Genomic DNA, 18,219 nt, shown 5'->3' with positions numbered 1-18,219 from the left:
ATTTGTCTTTATCTTAATTTAACGAATTAATTAATTTACCTTCATTTTCTCTCTCTCCTGAATTAACTCTTTATTGAGTTCTTCTGTTTTTGTTGTTTTTTCTTTTTCAATCTCCTTCAAACAAAACAGCGAAAAGGCGAAGCCGCCTTTGACTAATAAATTGTTTCATGCGTTTAATTAACACGTTATATAATAATATTATTATTATATTTATAGTATTAATATTCATAATAGTACTGTTAATAATATCAATATAGTAATAAATATTATTAATCATACTAATGTTAATAATATTACTATTAATAATATATTAATATCATTTAATACTCTGTTCATTTCCTTCTTTCTTTTATTGTATTTATTAGTTTTTTTGTGTTTGTTTAAAAAAGAAAACATCGGTATCGCTCTACGAGTTGAGTGTAATTCGTTGTTTATCTCAATTGAGCTGTTTTGTTTGCCTTTACTCCTTTTTATTTGTTTTTAATTGTTAAACGTTCTGTCTCCCTTGTGCTTCTTTTCTGTCTTCTCCTGCTGCTGTTGCTGCTGCTGCTGCTCTTGTTGTTGATCCTGTTGCTGCTGCTGCTGCTCCTTTTGCTGCTGCTGCTGCTGCTGCTGCTGCTTCGTTGAGCAGCACTTGCTGGTGTTAGTGCGTCGTCTTTGGGTTTTATTCTGTTTTATATTTTTACCTGTGCTTTTTGCTCGAGTTCGCTTAATTTTGTTTTTAATTCTTTTAAATTATTTTCTTGAATTTCTTTCTCCGCCTCCAATCGCGACATTTGCCGTTCAAACGCTAACTCCTTTTCAGCAGCAGCCTGCAGACAAACAGCAAAAATATATATATAATTAAATCATTTTGTTTTCTTTTCTCTATTTATTTTCGAACAAATGTTTGCTTCTTATTTTCTTTATTTGGATGAATCAACACTCTACTATCGTTTATTTCTTTACTTTCTTTATTATTGCTTAATAATATTAGCTTTGTCTCTTTTTCTATTTGTGCATGCATTAGAAATAAAGACAAAAGCATACAGGAGTAATGAATGGTTTTTTTTGTATTTCGTACATAACAGTATTTTTAGATAATAACGACATAATCACCTAATAATATTAATGTTATTTAATTAACATTAATTGCTTTTTTGTTGTTGCAAACAAACGACGAAAAACGCGTTAAGATTTTTTTTTCACAAAAGCAGAAAAAAGGAAATAAAAAAGTAAACAAAATGCAAATGCAAAGACGAAAAAAACGAAAGAAGTCTTCGTTTACACAATAAAAGTAATCAGCATAGAAATAAAATCAATAGTAGTGATAATAAAATTTTATTTTATTACATTCTTTTTGTTTTTAAGTGTGGGTTCAAACGACGAGCCGTGAGGAGACAGAAAAAGAAATTCAAATTTCTCTTTTTCGTCTTTCTCCACTTCTACTTTGGTTTTAAATTTAATAACAGAGACAATAATAATAGGAGTAGTGATAATAATAATCATAGTTATAAAAATAATAATAAGTATAATAATAATCATAGAAATAATAGTAATAGTAGTAACCTCGCCAACAGCAATAATAGTAACAGCAGTAATAGTACTAACGGTATTAATAGTAATAACGGTGGCAATGGAAGTAATACTGATCTTAGGTAATAATAATATCAGTAATAGTAATAATAATTAAAATATTAATAGTAGTAGTAGTAACGGTGATAGTAGTTATAGGGGTAGTAGTAATACTACTAGACATAACGGCAATATTAACAGTGGAAACTGAAGCAGTAAGTACGAATAAAAACAACAGAAGTAGTAACAATAAGAATAAGAATAACAACAGTAATAATAATAATAATAATAGGAATAATAACGGTGGAAGTATTCGTATTGACAATAGCAAACTATTGAGTTTGAGTAACAGTATACTGCAGCACAGCAGCATGAATTAGTAGTCAATCTTTGCTAATATATACTTTGAGTTCTGCTTCTAATTTTTGTTTTTGTTTTTCCATTTCTTTTTTTATTTCTTCGTTTTCTCTTTGATTTTCCTTCAGGCGATTTCCCCAAATCTTCTCCGCACGCAGCTGTTCTTCGCTTAGGCGCGCGAGTAGATGATCGATCTTCCTGAAGGGGCATTAAACAAATATTATTTTTTTAATTTCAGAAAATAAATATATTAGTTTATTTGGTATTTATTCATTTGATTTATGAAGGACGTGTATATTTATATCTCAAGGGACAAAAGAGATCAAGAAAAAATGAATGCAGGCATCAAACACTGTTGATCACATAATGCATTCCGTCTTTTTTCGACAAATTTTTATTAACCAATTCGATTTAATTATTTTTTAAGATATAAAAAGAAATAAAATCAAAATTTTTGTTTCTGTGTCGCGCTGCACAGGAATGCGAAGGAATATTATTGTATTTTACCGGCCTTTTCATGAAAAGCACCACAATGCCCAGCAATAAATGCAGAAATAAATAAGCAAATTTATTTATTTATTTATTTATTTATTTATTTATTTATTTATTTCCTAAGTAAGCACAACACCCCAGGGAATAAATTATTACTTTCTGTTGAGCGTTTAAAGACAGCAAAAAGGAACAAAACCTCCGACTGCATGTTGGATTGCTCGTTAGAAAGAAGGAAGTAAAATTCTCTTTCATTCACCTCCTTGTCGTTGTTGATTAAAAGCAAAAGCTGTTTTATTTTGCTTTAGCCTGCTTCAAATTGGTGCCTCTCCTTTGAATGGGAGTGTTGCTCTTACTTGTGCGTCTCTGCTTGAATTTCCTTCTTCGTTTGTTCTGCTGCCTCTTGCACTGCAGATTCCTTTTCTTTGTTCATTTGATTTTTTAATTCCTCTGCCTTCGCCCTTGCGGCTGCTTCAGTCTGCTGCATTTCTCTTAAATGTTTGTTTCGCTGCTGCTCCAACTCCGACAGCAACTGCGCCGTCACCTCTTTTAACCGCAGTTGCTCTTCCTCTCGTGCCTTTCTAAGAAACCAAAAATAAAAACAAAGACAATTAAACCAAGGGAAGCAATTTTAAAGCAGAAATAGACAAGAGAGGGATCATGCAGAAGGAGAAAAAGCACTGACAGTCAACGAGACAAATTATTAGAAAAAAGAAATACGTAGACAATAATAGTGAAATCGAGAAAAGAAAAAGGAACAACGAATAAAAATATCCTTCACTAAAAAGGTGCGGCTTCCCGCTTGCTGGCACTTCACTGAAATCTGCAGGAAGACATCTTAACCCTTTTGTTAATAAATTCGCAACTATTTGGAGGGTTCAAAGGCCTAAAGAATATTAATGCATAAAGAGCGGAGGGACTGTGAATATGTAATACTAAACAAAGTACAAAATGTATGCATGTACTACTAACAAAACAATTGCAAGACAAACAACAAGGAGAAGACATTTTCTTCTTTACGTTATTTCTCCTTGAAGCCGCTTCTTCCCGTCGGCTATTTGTGCCTCCCATTTAGCAGCCTGTTGTTTTTGTTTTGTTGCAAAGGCCTCGCGCTCCTTTTCGAGCTGAAATAGACAAATATAAAGAAAAAATAGACGAAAAAAACACAACAGCACCACCATGGATCCCTTTAAACAAAAACAGAGAGAGTTAGAGTCGAGTAGCGTTTTCCGTTTGCATTTCGCTGTTTTTGCCGTACTCTGAATGCCGAATTAGCCTTCATAATAGCAAATGTTTCCTTATTCCCATTATAGCGGTATTATTATGTTCTTATTCTTTAGGTTTTTCTCCTTACTTCGGCTTCAAAGCTCTCCTTCATCGTTCGTATTTCTTGTCGGTGTTGACTCCGCTCAACTTCTACTGCCTCTTCCATCTGCCTCTGCACTACCGCCTTCTGAGCCGCCAGTTCTTCTTCCAGTTGTTTTTTCATCTGCGCAATTCAAAGTAAAGAAAGAGTAATGTAACTCCTCAAAAAAATGCATGTCACTCGCACAAACAACAATTCACAACAAGAAGAACAAAGGAAACCAAACCATTCTTGGGGGGAGACGCACATCGTCCGGTATCCTCCTCAACTTTTCTTCTAAACACCGTTTTTCAGCGCGATGTTTGTTTATTAGCCTTTGGATCTCGGGCTCTAAACCTTTTATCGTTATTTCTTTTATCTCTTGCGCCCGCTCTCGGGCCCACGCTTCGCGGCGGGCCTGAAAAAATATGAGCATTTTTACCCTGAGAGGCATACAAGACACTCCGCTCAGGGCGGCTTTTCTTTTACTATGCGCTACAGCTGATGTTAAGAGAAATATTCTCCATCTTCTTCGTCGTCACGGTCACCTTTTCGCCGGAAAGCAAAGCTCTTCTTTGGCGCTCCAGCTCCCTCCCGTACTGCTTGTGCAGCTCAGCCGTTTTGGCCCTAAACCTCCGCTCCAAGTTGCGCATTTCCTCGGCAAGCCTTTCATACCGCAATGCCATGCCCTTCTTCTCATCCTGAAGTTGACTAAGCAGCTCCTGTTGCTTTCTGCATCGATGTTCATACTTTTCCTGCAGAAATTGCTCAATGGAGAAGCCGTCCTTGCTTCAGCAAAATCCAAGCTATCATAATAAAACCGTGACACTTACTCGCAGCATCACGATAGAGGCATTAGGGCCAGGCAACTGGTGATGCATGCCGCCGCGGTACTAGTCAATGGTAGTTGCACGAGGATTCTATTTTGTCCATTTGCCGAGCAAAATGCGGAAGCCGAAGTACAGACTTTAGTCTGGCATGCTCACAGTGGTTCTAGTCAATTCTCCTTGCATCTGCTGCTGTAGCTGTCTCCGGGACCTTTCTTCTTGGATTTTCTCCCTTTCGCGGAGCTCCTGTAAGGCCTTGAGATTGTGCTCTTTATCCTCAAGCTCAACCTCCAGGGCTGATATTTTGGACAAGAGGCCTGCAGTAGTAGTACCATCACCCGATGAGTTGGAGTGTTTTTGCCCTTCGTCGCCACAGAAGAGCGCATTTGATGCCGTTTCGTCAAGAAATGTGAGGAAGTCACGCATTCTCCCTTCAGACGGCACTTCCGCACAGTCTTCATCAGGGCTGCATATCAATCCCTTGTGTTCCGAGCTTTGTTGCATGTCTACTGGCTTAACCCCACATGTTGGCGCAGATGCAGCTGCGTGGAGCGCCATGGTTCCTACGCAGGTCACGACGCATTTCGTCGTCCTGCGAGTTTCATAGCCAGCTTTCCAATAGCTGAAATTGCGTAGCCAATATGATCACGTGTAAGAGTTCATATGTTTGCGGGTGAGCGGCTGATTTCGCAAGATTCGCGCCGAGAAACGATGGACCTGAACAAGCCCCAACAGTTCAACACAACTACGAAGACGCTCGCATCTAGTCCAATCGTACACACATGCAGGAAAAACGTAGAAATTAGTACCGAAATCACTTCTTGCAAAAAGCAGGCGAGAATAATTACGACGGCTTCATTTGTTGAGGCTAAGCTTGCTGAATGTCCCAGTCAACGCGGCGATGTGGTCCCCTGCGCTTCAAAGTCGGATCTAATTGCAAACTTCTGGCCTCTCACAATAAATATCTCCTGCCTTTAATCGGTCGAATCTATATATGGCAGTGCTGCTTGAACCAGGAAACTCCACATCCTCTTACTGCTGGGGTGACCCTACGTCGCCCGTGCTGAAGTGACCCGGGATTACAAACACGAACTGTGCTCGAATTAGACTACGATCTACTTCCAAAACTATAGCAATGTTCTCATGACTACTTGTTGACTAGTTTACTTCGTGTAGAGGGATCACGATCATGCAAGAAGGATGTTCGCGATTGTTCGTGAAAAACATTGAAGTCGGAAAACTCAAAACAGAGGAGTTTCGGCTCATGCGTCTGTGCAGCACAGGCCAGCGCCCCTCACTGGGGTCGCCGATCCGGCGGCGACGAGCGCTGTGCCGAGAGAAAGCTTGCGAGCCACATGGAAGCCACCGTTGTAGAGCTCCAGCTTGTCTGAAGGAACAAAGAATAGAAAGCGTACATCGTGATGCAATTGACAAAATGAGCGTACTGCATAGATGGTAGCCGTCGGCACACGACTCTGCAGCTTCGTCTTTGCTGAAGGGGGAGTGAAAAGACAGAATTTCTACGAAAGAAACTGTAGTTGAACGTACTTGCAGTTGGTGCAACCAATGTGAAGGAATGAGGGCTCAATGCCACCTAGGGCTATGGAGGCCTCAGCTTGGATGTGATCACGACCAAGTGCCTGTAAATCGGCATTGCTTCCACTCCATAACGTCACGCAGGGAAGTCACGACCAACTTACATATGAGAACATGCGGAACTCATCTAGAAGCATTGGCATGTCGCAAACATTCTCTGCATAAGGGGCACTGCCAATGAAAAGAGGGAGGTCATTGGTCTTTGTTGATCCTTCGGTGGTGAGAGAAGAATCAAGGATTCCATCGACGTAGAGCCTCATGCGGTTTTGGTGACGAACAACTGCAAGACCGTATTAGGGCTACCTTCAAGACACAGTAGTGGAGCAAGCTTGCTTACGGCCAAGGTGATACCACTGATGGGGTCGAAGTCTTGAGTTGCTTTGCATCTCATTGCCAGCTAAATTTTGGTATTATGTGTTTTGTTCTTTGCAAGACGTTGTGTGTGAAGCCCTACGTGCTGCACTGCCAGTGGTGCCGAGAACAACTTTGACGCGTCCATCCTATAAAACAAGTATTATGGAGGCCATGCGCAATATGTGTATGACAGGAGACTCCTTACACGAGGATTCACAAGGAGGGCTGGCGAGGCTTCTTGAACATCTTCGCGCATGGTGCCTTTGTGCATGATGGGGCAGAACTGGTCATGCAGCTCGTTTATTGACCTGTCACATGCAAATAGTTTCTGCGAATGTTTTTGGTTTGGACATGCTGCTTGCACTAACCTTGACTTCGCGTCCTCAAGGAGGTAAACAAAAAACGTGTACGAGAAGTCAGCCGACTTGAAGCTCTCGGAGCTCGGGACGTATACGTAGTTGTTGCGGAACAAGCCAGAGCTCCCAATACCACCGATCCCAGCTGCTGCCATGACCTCGCCTGATCCGTGGTTCTTCTTGCCACTTGTGTCGAGAGGACGAGATTCATCGAATGTTAGATGAACCTCCATGCCTTGGGAGAATGCGAATTGAATGGGAAAATGCGCTGTGTAGCAAGACTTGCTTACCATATGGTCGAGCATCAGGCATCAATATCTTCTCCGCATTGTGCAGACACAGTGCCGTCTCAACAGCAACGTCGCACACTGGGCTGTTTGCCGGCAATGGCTCAGCCTGGGCGCCCAGAAGGGAGAAGCAGACGATGGGGATGAAGCGCCTCATGGTTTCTTGGAATAGATACGGATACCACAGGCAGATGGCTTAAATGTTTTCCCAAATACGAGAATTTGCGACATCAGGAACTCATCTGTTTCCCTGCCGATCAAGGTTAACCGTACATACACCTGAAGTTAACGCCGCTCCGCACAGCTGTCTCGCCAGTGTGGTGCCGGCGAATCCGTGACCGATCGTCACTTTTTGCCATTATTTGCAAGTTTCGTCTGCCTGTATCTGGCACATGCATGCTTGTTTCTCGACGGATCAAGCGATCACCGAGAGAATTTCCACGTGGCAACGCCTCGACTGTCCCAATCATTCCGGAAAATTGCCCATGAATGCGCTCGGGCGTCACCATGAGTCTTACCCTAGAGTTGGAAAAGGTGAAATTATTTTTCAATTGAGAATATGACACAAGACAGGACGAGTATCTAACAAAGGAGGCGAGCGTCGCTTCCTCCTGCCAGCTATTTGATGCTCCACATAATCGGCCGCCAAAAACCTAAAGCGACTCACCGTAGCAGATATCTCTTCAAAAAAGCGACGATTTAAATTCGCAATGAAAATGTCAAGAATACAGTTTGAGCGAGCAACTCTCATTTGACACAAGTACAACGGGTGTGTCGGCACACCAATCGGCCGGTTGTGGAGAGCAGGTTAAAAAGTTAGCCGTTTGTCTCCATGTTCGACAGGCTTGTGACATTTAGAAATTGATCCTTGACGCTTTGAAAACTGTGTGCAGAACTGCCTTGTTCACAGATTGTTTCGAGGCAACCGCCTCAACCAGGAGCCTCCCAGGTTAATGTGACTCAGCTGTAACTATCACCTCTCTAGACAATCCGATCCCTTTCTTATCCGCATACTAAAGTATTTCGAAATAAAAGCCTGCTTATCCATTCTCTAGTTCACATTTATGGGCTAGGGAGCAGCCGCTGGCTGTGGCTCGCCACCACCCCCACCGCTCCGGGTGGGGCTCGGCGAACAGTGATACCTTCAAGGTGAAGGATTCTCCAGTGTTCTGTGTCTAGCGTGATATTTCACTTTCCTGAGCCGTTCTGCTTCTCCTATGCATGCTGAATTTAGACCTATGGAGGCTTTTCCCGACGCAGCTGCATTTCCGCCGGACATGCTCGAGGATCTGGAAGGACATCACCTACGTGCTTAAAGTTATTGCGTCTAGGGTTTAACAGAATTCTGTCATGTTGTATTCTTCGTAGCAAAGGAAGTGGCTGCACGGAGCACCGCTAGTAGGGTGGATTCCGGTGCCTCGAGGCTGCATCGCTCATGAGCTGTCGCCGGCCCCCAGTCGGCATTGTGCCTACAGCTGTCTGGGGGTAATTCGCAGTACCGTTTCATTGTAAGCGCACCATGAAGTAATGGTTTGTCTTTGTTGACTCCAGGACGCAGTTATTCACCATTCGCCGCGGACCAGAACTTCCTGTGTAATGCGTACTGTTGCTCAACGAGGAAGGTGAACAGTTGGGTAAGAATGGGCCCTCCAACAGTGGCGAGGCAAACTGCAGCAAGCGTTGCATTGCCATCGGGTGCACCTCGTTCTGAGGATCCCTCTCCATCTCCATCCCAGTCATCGACTGCTGGTGCGGATGCGACGACCCATGTGAAGACCGAGGCGGCGCAGGAGCCTCCTCAGGCTGCGCCTTCTGAGCAGGCTACCAGTGATGATTTTCATTTGATGTGGAGCGAGCTTGAGGCGTATCTGACAAAGCGTTTTTCTGGTGGCCCTCAGAGTTTGGTTTCCCTGCGGCGTGTGTTGGAGCATGTGAAGCGGCAGCGATTGCGGGTGGAGGAGTTGGCCTTCCTTATTGGAAACTCCTTTCCGGACGCTCCAGATGTAGCGCTTTGCATGTCATTATTTCTCCCTGACAGGACTTTGATTCATGCGGGGAACCCGGCAGCAGCTATGTGCATTCTTATTCAGAACATGGCCCCTGATAAGTATGCGATATTCAACAGCATTCTGAAAAGCTGTATGGCGCAGAAGACGCAGCGCGGCAGTCGCGACATTTTGCTTCACCGCATGCAACTTCTTTTCAGGGGCCATCCCCTCGTAATTCGTGCAATACGAAAGCTTCTCGTTCAACAGTTTTGCATCGAGAAAAACGGTGGAGTCATACGGAAAAATCAGGCGCTTGAGCTGGCCAAGCCATTTGATGACGAACCCGTTCAGGTGCGCATATATGCATATATATGTAATATATGTATATATTATGCGCATTCGTGTGCGTGTGTTTGTGTGCGCGTGCGTGTGTTTGTGTGCGCGTGCGGGTGCACTTATTTTCCCCTTGCTGACCACGTCTTGCACATTGCATAGTCACACAATATGCAAGACGTGGTCAGCAAGGGAAAAGTAAGCGCGCTGACCGTGTAGCAGGGTTGTTGCTTGGTGGTATTTGCGTCGTTTCTTTCGGGTCTGTTGTGTATTGTGTGATGTTTAGAGCGTGTGTTTGTTCTGTGAACAGGTTCATTCTGCCTTTCGCTTGGCTTATCAAGTCGGTCTTTCAGGGGGCTGTGCAGAACGGGCACGAGTTCTTGCATCGAATGTTCTGCACTTGGTGCGGATGTTCCTCTCGAAGCGGCTTGCCTTTTCTTCTTTCAGCGATGAAATTGATCGAGTTTTCTCTCCCTTTTCTTCCTGGATGCACGTTGCTGGAGACATCAAACAACTCGTCTTGACGATCTGCAGCACAGACATCCAAAGAAGCAAAGAAATTGAACGCGTCGTTAAACTACTCGCCGCACGAAACCGTAAGCGAAAAATCAAAATGCGCGCACACATGCAAACAGAAACACGAGAAACAGAGCTGTTTAACTCAACCGATTACCAAGCAGCCTACGACAAACCGCGCGTTGAATATTTGGCTTGGCAGTCAATCAGTCAGTCAGGCAGGAGGCTTGTGCCTTTCTTCTTCCTTGTCCTTCACTCTTCAAGAGCAAATGGTCTTTAGAGGGGTTTCATTCCTGCTTTTTTTTCTTCCGTTGTTGCACGAGACATGAACGAAGAGACAGGGCTTTTGTCACGCGACTCGTCTGTCCTTTGAGTGGATTAATTGTTTGGTTCTCTGTTTGCTTGAGTAGAATTAAGATGCGTGTGTTCGTTCGTTTAATTCTTGCTTCATCGGTCTTTTGTGTTTGTTGCTTCTGTGTGCTGGCTTCAGCTGCTGCGTGCTGCGACCGGCGCGTTGGTTTGTTGCATTTATGCGATTTGTTTTTGCACGGGGTGGCGAGCCAGTCTTTGTCTTTACGCATCGAAATCGATCACCTCATTTCTAGGGCCTTAAAAAAAGAAATTTCTTCTTCTCTCGCTCTCCAGCGCATCGCCGGTCTCCTCCTTCGCTTCCCTGACTGCTCTGAAAAGCTCGGCGTACTGATCCGCCTGTTTAAAGACATTCAACTCCATGCAAATGAAACGACAACAAGTGCTGCAGATGCAGTGCACGCAGAAACAGCAAATGGGAGACCTGCAACACAGGATGCAGGAACAGCAAACGGCGAAGAAAATGCAGCAAGCGCAACAGTTGCAACAGAGGAAAGAAAGACGTCTTATTCAAACACCAACGATGATGCAACGGCCCCAATAGCAAACAAAACCAAAGAAATATCGGCAGATCCGCTTGTGCTGAAAGAGGATCCCGAAGGCCTTAAAGGGGAACAGGAATCAGCAAATTCACAAATGAACACAAAAACGGAGCAGGCAGAAAAAGAGCAAAAGCCTGAAGCAGAAAGGGGAGGGGAGGAAAGAAGAGAAGAAAGAGGAGAAGCGTCTGCAGCTGCTGTGAGTTGTGCCCGGCCTGTTCTTTTTTTTGTCTCTCTCCCTGTCTTTAAACCGCAGATACCAGCGGAACTGGAATGGACATCGAAATTGCATTTCATGCTGTTAGTGACTCTCCATTCTTCTTTCGAGTTTTGAGATTAAAACAGCAGAAAGGCATTTGCGATGCCTTGGATTGTGAATAGAACCATCTGAAGTTTTCAGTGCAAACAACTTTTATTATGTATTTGCACTTATACAATCTGTATAATTGCACTTACCCAGCCATTTCTGCATGACTACATTTGTGAACGCGGTATATAACTGCGTTTATGCAGCTTCGTTTTTAGTTGGGTGTGATGTGTGTGCATATATGCATTTGATTGCTGTTTCTCCCTCACTTTTTAAGCATCTCCGCCGAAGTTTAATTCTTTACTTTTTTCCTCAGGGCCCCGCGGCGTCTGCGGCTGCACACGCATTGGATTGCGTTGTTGCCAGCTGTGCTGATGCATCATCAAAGCAGCAGCAGCAGCAGCAGCAGGATGAGGCGGAGCAGCAGCAGCAGGAGCACCCGCAGCAGAAAGAACAGGAGGAGCAGCAGAAGCAGGAGAAGTGCCTTTCTGCAGACGCTCTTCATGTAATTCATTCTGCTGCCGATTTATTAATTAAGTCGGTGGAGCCCTCGCGGTATCGCAGTCAGGAGACGATGATAAAACTTTTTAGTTATAATTGCCTGCAGCCAATTTATCACATCATTGACAACTGGAACGCAGGAAAACTCTCGCCCCAAGGCGTACGTCTCCCACTCCTTTAGTTTTTAGAACAGTAATAGCCCTATTAATCGTGTATGTCAAGTGCAGGCAAGGATGCACACGTTGAATGTAGTAGGCGTGCGTCGTGTTATATATATGACTACTGCTGTTCATCTTTATCTATTTTTTATGTCCACTTCATTAAACAAATGAGTTAAGGCAGGAAAGGGCCGGTTGTCAGCCATTGCAGGAAACGAAAAGCCCCGACGCTTTAATGTCTTGTACTTACATGAATGCTCCACTACTTCAATATGTATATGTATGAATGCATATGTACATATGTACATAGACGTAATATATATATATATATATATATATATATTTGTTCATGCGTATCTTTATTCATATGCCCGTATCTCAGGAAGCGCGCGTGTGTTGATTCCTTGCGTTTAGTTCTGATCGATGAGTTGCTGTGCTGTCACTTGCATTCTTCCTTATGCGCATGATCTCTCTCGTTCGTGTGTGCGTTGTTGTGTTGTTCAGGTGTATTCCTCTTTATGTGCGTCTGTTGCATCCTCTCATTCGTGTTTAGAGGCAGTGCGTTGTTTGGTGATTATTTTGGAGAGCCAAAAGAAGCCGTTGCAGAGCCGGCCGGTGCTGACGCGGCAACAATACGATAAATTGCCTAAAAACGGCTCATATAGAAAACTTCCTGATGAATGCAACAACGACACTTGCAGCGGAAGAGATGCTCTTTCGTGGCAAGTTCTCAATGATAGGTAGGCCGTTGACAACTTCTTTTGGGGCGTTTTTCGATGCTAATTGCTTATCAAAACTAGAAACAACTCTGGAATATACTCACGCTCCATTAATTGCAGCTTTTATAGCCCTTTTACTGCAGCAGTTTGCCGTAGTTTACTCAAGTTCAGACGGGCAGACAGACACACGAACAAACCACTGCACGACACACCATCAGCACTGTCTCTTGTGCAACAGCTTATGGTGTTTTGCAAAGATATCCCCGAAACGAATAGTATTGATAATGACCCTATTTAAGTGCTGGTGCTGGTAATATTGAGTTAATATTTAGAGTTCATTTGTTCTGGGGGTGGCTTTTTGTTTAGATATTCAGGTGGTGGTATGTTCATTTTAGCTGCTTGTTTGTTGGTGTTCCTCACCATTTGTTTTGCAGTGTTATTGTTTGTCTTGTACTGTCTGCCTATTTGTTTGTTTGCGTCTGTTTGCTTGTTTATGTGCGTGTGTTTTCGTCTGCTTGCCGGCTAGCGATGTTTGTTTTGTAGGTTGTTGATTTGCGATTCAAATCATTGTTCGTTAGTTTATCTATTCGTTCGTATGCATTTGTTTGCTTGTTTTTAATGCTTGTTCTTGGTTCGTTGCAGATTGTTTGTTTGTTTGTTTATGCTTGTTTGTTCCTTTATGCTTGTTTGCTCGTCAGTTATTGTTCGCTTGCTCCTTTTTCTGCATTTGTTTCCTGAGTGCCTGCTAGCAAATTGTCGTCTTAGTTCATTAACGACTGCTTGTTTGCTTGTTATGTTAATTAATTAATTAATAATTTATTTATTTATTCGTTTACTTATTTGTTTGTAGATGGGCATTGTTCCCTGACAGCTCAGAGAGCCAGGCTCGTCAGATGAATCGGCACGAGGAGGCGCTGCTGACTCTGGCGGATTCTCGCTATGAATGGGATTTGCGCGTTTGCTTGTTGGAGTCTTGTTTAAAAAGAATTGAAGCAATTAAACAGGCATTGGAACAGTTCCCCGAAGAAGAACGCAAAAACTGCACCGTCAGGCCCTCCTTCTTTCAGCAAACCCACGTCAGCTGTCTTAGGCGCATCTTCGGCGATAACACCGAACAGGTCTGCAAACAAGTATTTTATTATACACACCTCAGTAAACCCTGGTATGCATAGAGATATGTGTCTATGCATGCGTGCATGCATGCAGCATGTATTGCAGCACTTTCATCGCTCCTGGTTTGCTGCTTATGACATAAATGCATAAAGACATACATCAGCACTCAAAAGGCCCATGTTTGTATATATCTTATAGAAACACGTGCACTAGTACGACTATATATATATATATAGTCGTACTAGTGCACGTATATATATATATATATATGCACCTGCGTTTGCCTTTCATGTATGTGTTGAATGATTGCCTGTAATATTTTTTAGTCTTTCTGTATGTGAAGTATAACCCCAAACCTTAAACCCTAGCGGCCTGTATGTCGAACGCGTGGTTTGTACGGTGCAGTCACCATTGGCAGGCCATTTTGCGTACAAGTTGTATCTCTGCATCTATGCATATATATATATATATATATATTATAGATTTACAGTATATATAATATATATGTTATATAGGACACATATAGAGCAGATAACATACGCAGTCTATAATATGCAATAAACATATATATATATATATATGCATATTAGATGTACACAAGTAGATAGGTACAGGTTTTTAGTTAGTAACTCCCTGTTATTGGAGCGCGTGCAGCTTTGTTTGTTTTGTTGCGTTTTGCTGCAGGTCTTGTCGAGTTTGTGTGCGTCTCCTGTATCTTCTTTATCTCCAGTGTTGTGCACGCTGCAAACGAAGCTGCAGCAATGGAGAGCAATGACAGAAGTGCTGGGAGCATATTTCGCTTCTTTGGAGGCTCCGCACTACGCCGGTGCAGTTGACTTTAAAAAAAGATGTACTGACAACAAACGAACGGGCACAGAAATCGAAGAACTCCGCAACCCAGACACCCGAAGTAAAAACGCCAGAAACAACAAAAACGATTCCGCTTAGCTTTCCCATGTACGCACACGTACACATGCATCAGTATATATATATATATATATATATATGTATATATACTTGTATGTACATGCGTGTGTATATTGCATTTCCGTGCGCGTGTATGTGTGTGTGTGTGTGTGCGTGTGTGCGTGTGTGTGTGTGTGTGCGTGTGTGTGTGTGTGTGTGTGTGTGTGTGTGTGTGTGTGTGTGTGTGTGTGTGTGTGTATGTGTATGTGTGTGTGTGTGTGTGTAAGTACAAAAATGTATCTAGATATGTGCATGTATATATACGTGTATCTGCCATTCATAGATGCATGCATGCAGATGTATATATATGTACACATATATATACCGCAACGAAGAGGTTAAAATCTTCTGTCTGCATTTAATGTTTGATGTATTTCTTGAATGTCTTTTGAAGGCCTTTGGCTTGGCAATAAAAATAGAGCAGCGCATTCACTTCGCAACATTTCCAACAGAAACTGTCTTCTGTTCAGCAGTACATACACTTGTTAGTGCATAGAAAAAGTGCATGCAACGCATGCGTGCATAAATATATAAACGTACATTGAGTACATGCATAAGTATGCATGCGCGCATGCATGCAAGAGTACGCATGCATTGAGTGCATGCATAAATATTCAGGCATCGAGTGCATGCATAAATATGCATGCATTGAGTGCATTCATGCATAAATATGCGTGCATGCATTGAGGACATACATTGCATTCATGGTGCGGATATCCGTCAGTATATTCCGCTTCGTTCTGCATTTGCACGCGTCGTTTAGTTGCGAATATCAGTTTTCTTTTTGGTTGTCCTTTATTTTCTCTTCGTTTTTGGGTTTGTTGAAAATTTCCTCGTCTCGACAGAGGGTTGGTAGACGGCGAGTTGCTGCTGCGGAGTTCAGTGCATGACTCCCCTTTTAGTTTATTTTCTTCTCTAAATAAATAAACACGTATTTATTTATATTTATTTATCAAGCAGTCCTACAAAATAAACTCAGTTAAGAAACCAGCGCCCGTATATCAGCACTCACTCAGCTGTTACGCCCCTCATCGAGCGAATCGCGAAGGCTCCGCTTTCTGTTTCCTCTAGGGTTTAGTGTTTAGGGTTTGGCATTAAGAGCCACGGGGTAAAGGCCTGTAACCGCTTGCTGCTGGCTGTCATAAGGCATAGATTAGGCTTAGGGTTTCTGGTTTAGGGTTTAGGGTCTGGGGTTTATTGTTGCCGGTGGATTAGGGTTTTGTCGTTTGTTGGACACAACTGAAGAATTGGGAGGTTGTGAGTTGCTGTTTGTCTCTCGCTCTCTCTCTCTCTCTCTCTCTATATATATATATATATATATATGCTTATGTACATATATGTATATAGAGAGAGGCAGCTGTTTTGTTTGTTCGTCTTTTGCTCGTGGCACAAGATAGAAACGAAGCGATGGACGGAACACCACGTGCATCAACAAACAAATCAGCAAACAAATTAACAAACAAACAAGCAAACAAACGACGCAAATAGATAAATAAGCAGCATAAAAAGATTCAAACACAGGAGAAAAAAACCCGAAAGCAGAGGAAACAGAAGAATGAACACGGGGAAGCTTCTGTCGGAAGCAGATATTATTAATTGTATTTCTTTTTGCGTGCATGGAAGCAGGCAGGCAGGATGCATTTTAAGGGCCTGGGGTGTGTTAACCACCGACAGTTATCTATTTACCAGGGTGTGCATGTGTGCTTGCGTGTGTCCATTCTGGTGTTTAGGATTTAGGGTATAGTGTTTAGGATGCGCTAGGGTCTTAATACCATCCTTGCATTCGGGTGGAGTTATTGTTGGTTTGCAGCAGCAGCTGCTGCAGCAACCAACACGTGCTGCTGCTGCTACTGCTGCTGTATGAAACATCTGAACAGTATCTGTGTCTCTCCGACTCTGTTTCGGTTTCTTCTGTCCTTTCTATATATGTCTTCTTCTGTTTTATCTGTGCCTCATTCTGTCTGAACGAGCACTCCTTCCGTCTATTCTGCCTCTCCTTTTGTCTCTTCGTTTGTCTCTCCCGCCTCCACCCAGCAGCAGCAACAGCAGCAGTAGCAAGAGCAACACCAACATCAGGGCCTTTTGTTGTTGCTGCTCTGCCTGAAGAAAGCTTTGCCTTTTTGTTGTTCTTGTTGTTTACGATGGTAATATTTGCCCATTGTTGTTTATCGTTATTTATAGTAGTAATAATCCAGAAACAAGAAGGAGACTTCCTATTGCTTTAGTAATACTATTACTTGAGATCTTAAAATGCGCAGCATATTCATTTTTCTTATGAGCGTACATATATGATAAATATAATGATTGCAATATTCAATTATATTTTATTTATAATCTACTTATTATGTTGTTTCCGTTCATAGAAACGATTATCTGCGCGGGAAGGCACACAATTGTTGTTGAGAAACACAGCCCCTTGAATCTGCGCATCCTGCTTTTTAATGATTAGTGCAAACGGCGTTCAAATATTTTAATTTAATTATTAGTTTAACAATTAATAATATTTTCTTTTCATTTATAGTCGTAGAACAAATCTGCTGGCAGCTGCTGCGGAGGAGCCGCTGCCGTTACACAGAAGCAGCCGCCACCCCACTGCTGCAGCAGCAGCAGAAACAGCTGAAAGAGTAAATTAAAAGTAGATAAATAGATGTAAATAAATTTGTTTAATGCCAACATATATGTAGATCTAAGCGACCGAATTTGTCCGTTTAAAAAACAGAACGAAGAGATGCCAGCTAGCCCCCTCTCTTCTGCTTTTAGGTTTGAGTGGCATGCGGCTCCCATCTGCGTTTACACCGGTTAAATCCCTTCATTTTGTTAAATACAAAAAACAAATAAACTTCTTCATTAGTTCATAGCATGGACAACACCGCCTCGGGTGTACAGACACCCGGCGGTGCCCAGCGGCCAAACTCGCCTGCAGACTCATCTCACTTTTCTTCTTCTTCTTCTTCAAACACCCCCTCTCCGCCTCCTCCTTCTTCTCCTCGGGCCCGCCATTCTCCCGCCAGCTCCTGCGACTCGCCGGGGCATTCCCTTACCTCCGTAGCTGTTGCTCTCTACAAAGCAGGTGCAGCAGGAACCACTATTCAATATTAAACCCACTGAAGAAGCACATATTAACATAAATGCACAAGCAAGAAAGACAAACAATAAAATAAAGCGTGAACATCCCCGTTCCCTTCTTCTACAGTCTCAACGCTGCCTGCCGACGGTTACGTTGGGGCAGCATGAGACGTCGATTTGCATTTGTTCGTCTTTGTATTTTCATGCTTGCTTGTGTTCGTTCGTTTGCCCGTTGTTTGAATGTAGTTGTGGTCACGTGCAAATAAGTCTGTGCTACAAGACGTTTAGGGTTTAGGGTTTAGTGTTTAGAGTCTAGGGTTTGTGGGGAATATATTTTGTGTGGTGGTGTTTATGAAGGAGTGCAGTTTGAAAACCAGGGGCGGCTGGCTGGCGCAATTGGGCTGTATAGACAGGCGATTAAATTAGACCCGGGTTTAGAGAGAGGCCTGGAGGTAACAAGGGAAGAAGAAGAAGAAGAA

The 18,219-nt window shown here is 42.8% G+C and overlaps 2 protein-coding genes across 2 annotated transcripts; one reads left to right on the top strand and one right to left on the bottom strand.

Annotated features, from left to right (window-relative positions):
• Positions 1–2,752: 2,752 nt before the first annotated feature.
• Positions 2,753–7,322, bottom strand: EAH_00035850 (hypothetical protein, conserved; the record flags this gene model as incomplete). Its single annotated transcript, XM_013395701.1, has 14 exons — positions 2,753–2,981; positions 3,421–3,524; positions 3,755–3,889; positions 4,294–4,500; positions 4,732–5,194; positions 5,854–5,959; positions 6,018–6,064; positions 6,121–6,212; positions 6,273–6,448; positions 6,506–6,565; positions 6,623–6,668; positions 6,728–6,830; positions 6,891–7,113; positions 7,169–7,322. 14 exons carry the CDS (start codon positions 7,320–7,322, stop codon positions 2,753–2,755), a joined length of 2,145 nt encoding a protein of 714 aa, XP_013251155.1.
• Positions 7,323–8,805: 1,483 nt separating this feature from the next.
• On the top strand, positions 8,806–14,656 carry EAH_00035840 (histone deacetylase interacting domain-containing protein, putative; the record flags this gene model as incomplete). The annotated part of the gene is made up of 7 exons (XM_013395700.1): positions 8,806–9,504; positions 9,797–10,082; positions 10,493–11,210; positions 11,584–11,722; positions 12,381–12,616; positions 13,446–13,713; positions 14,393–14,656. The coding sequence occupies 7 exons, from the start codon at positions 8,806–8,808 to the stop codon at positions 14,654–14,656; spliced, it is 2,610 nt and encodes an 869-aa protein (XP_013251154.1).
• Between the last annotated feature and the right edge of the window lie 3,563 nt (positions 14,657–18,219).

The sequence above is a fragment of the Eimeria acervulina genome, genomic scaffold (assembly GCF_000499425.1).
Source record: "Eimeria acervulina Houghton genomic scaffold, Eah_scaff380, whole genome shotgun sequence".
NCBI lineage: Eukaryota > Apicomplexa > Conoidasida > Eucoccidiorida > Eimeriidae > Eimeria > Eimeria acervulina.
Note: the sequence above shows the minus strand (reverse complement) of the source record. Positions and strands in the feature narration are given on the sequence as shown.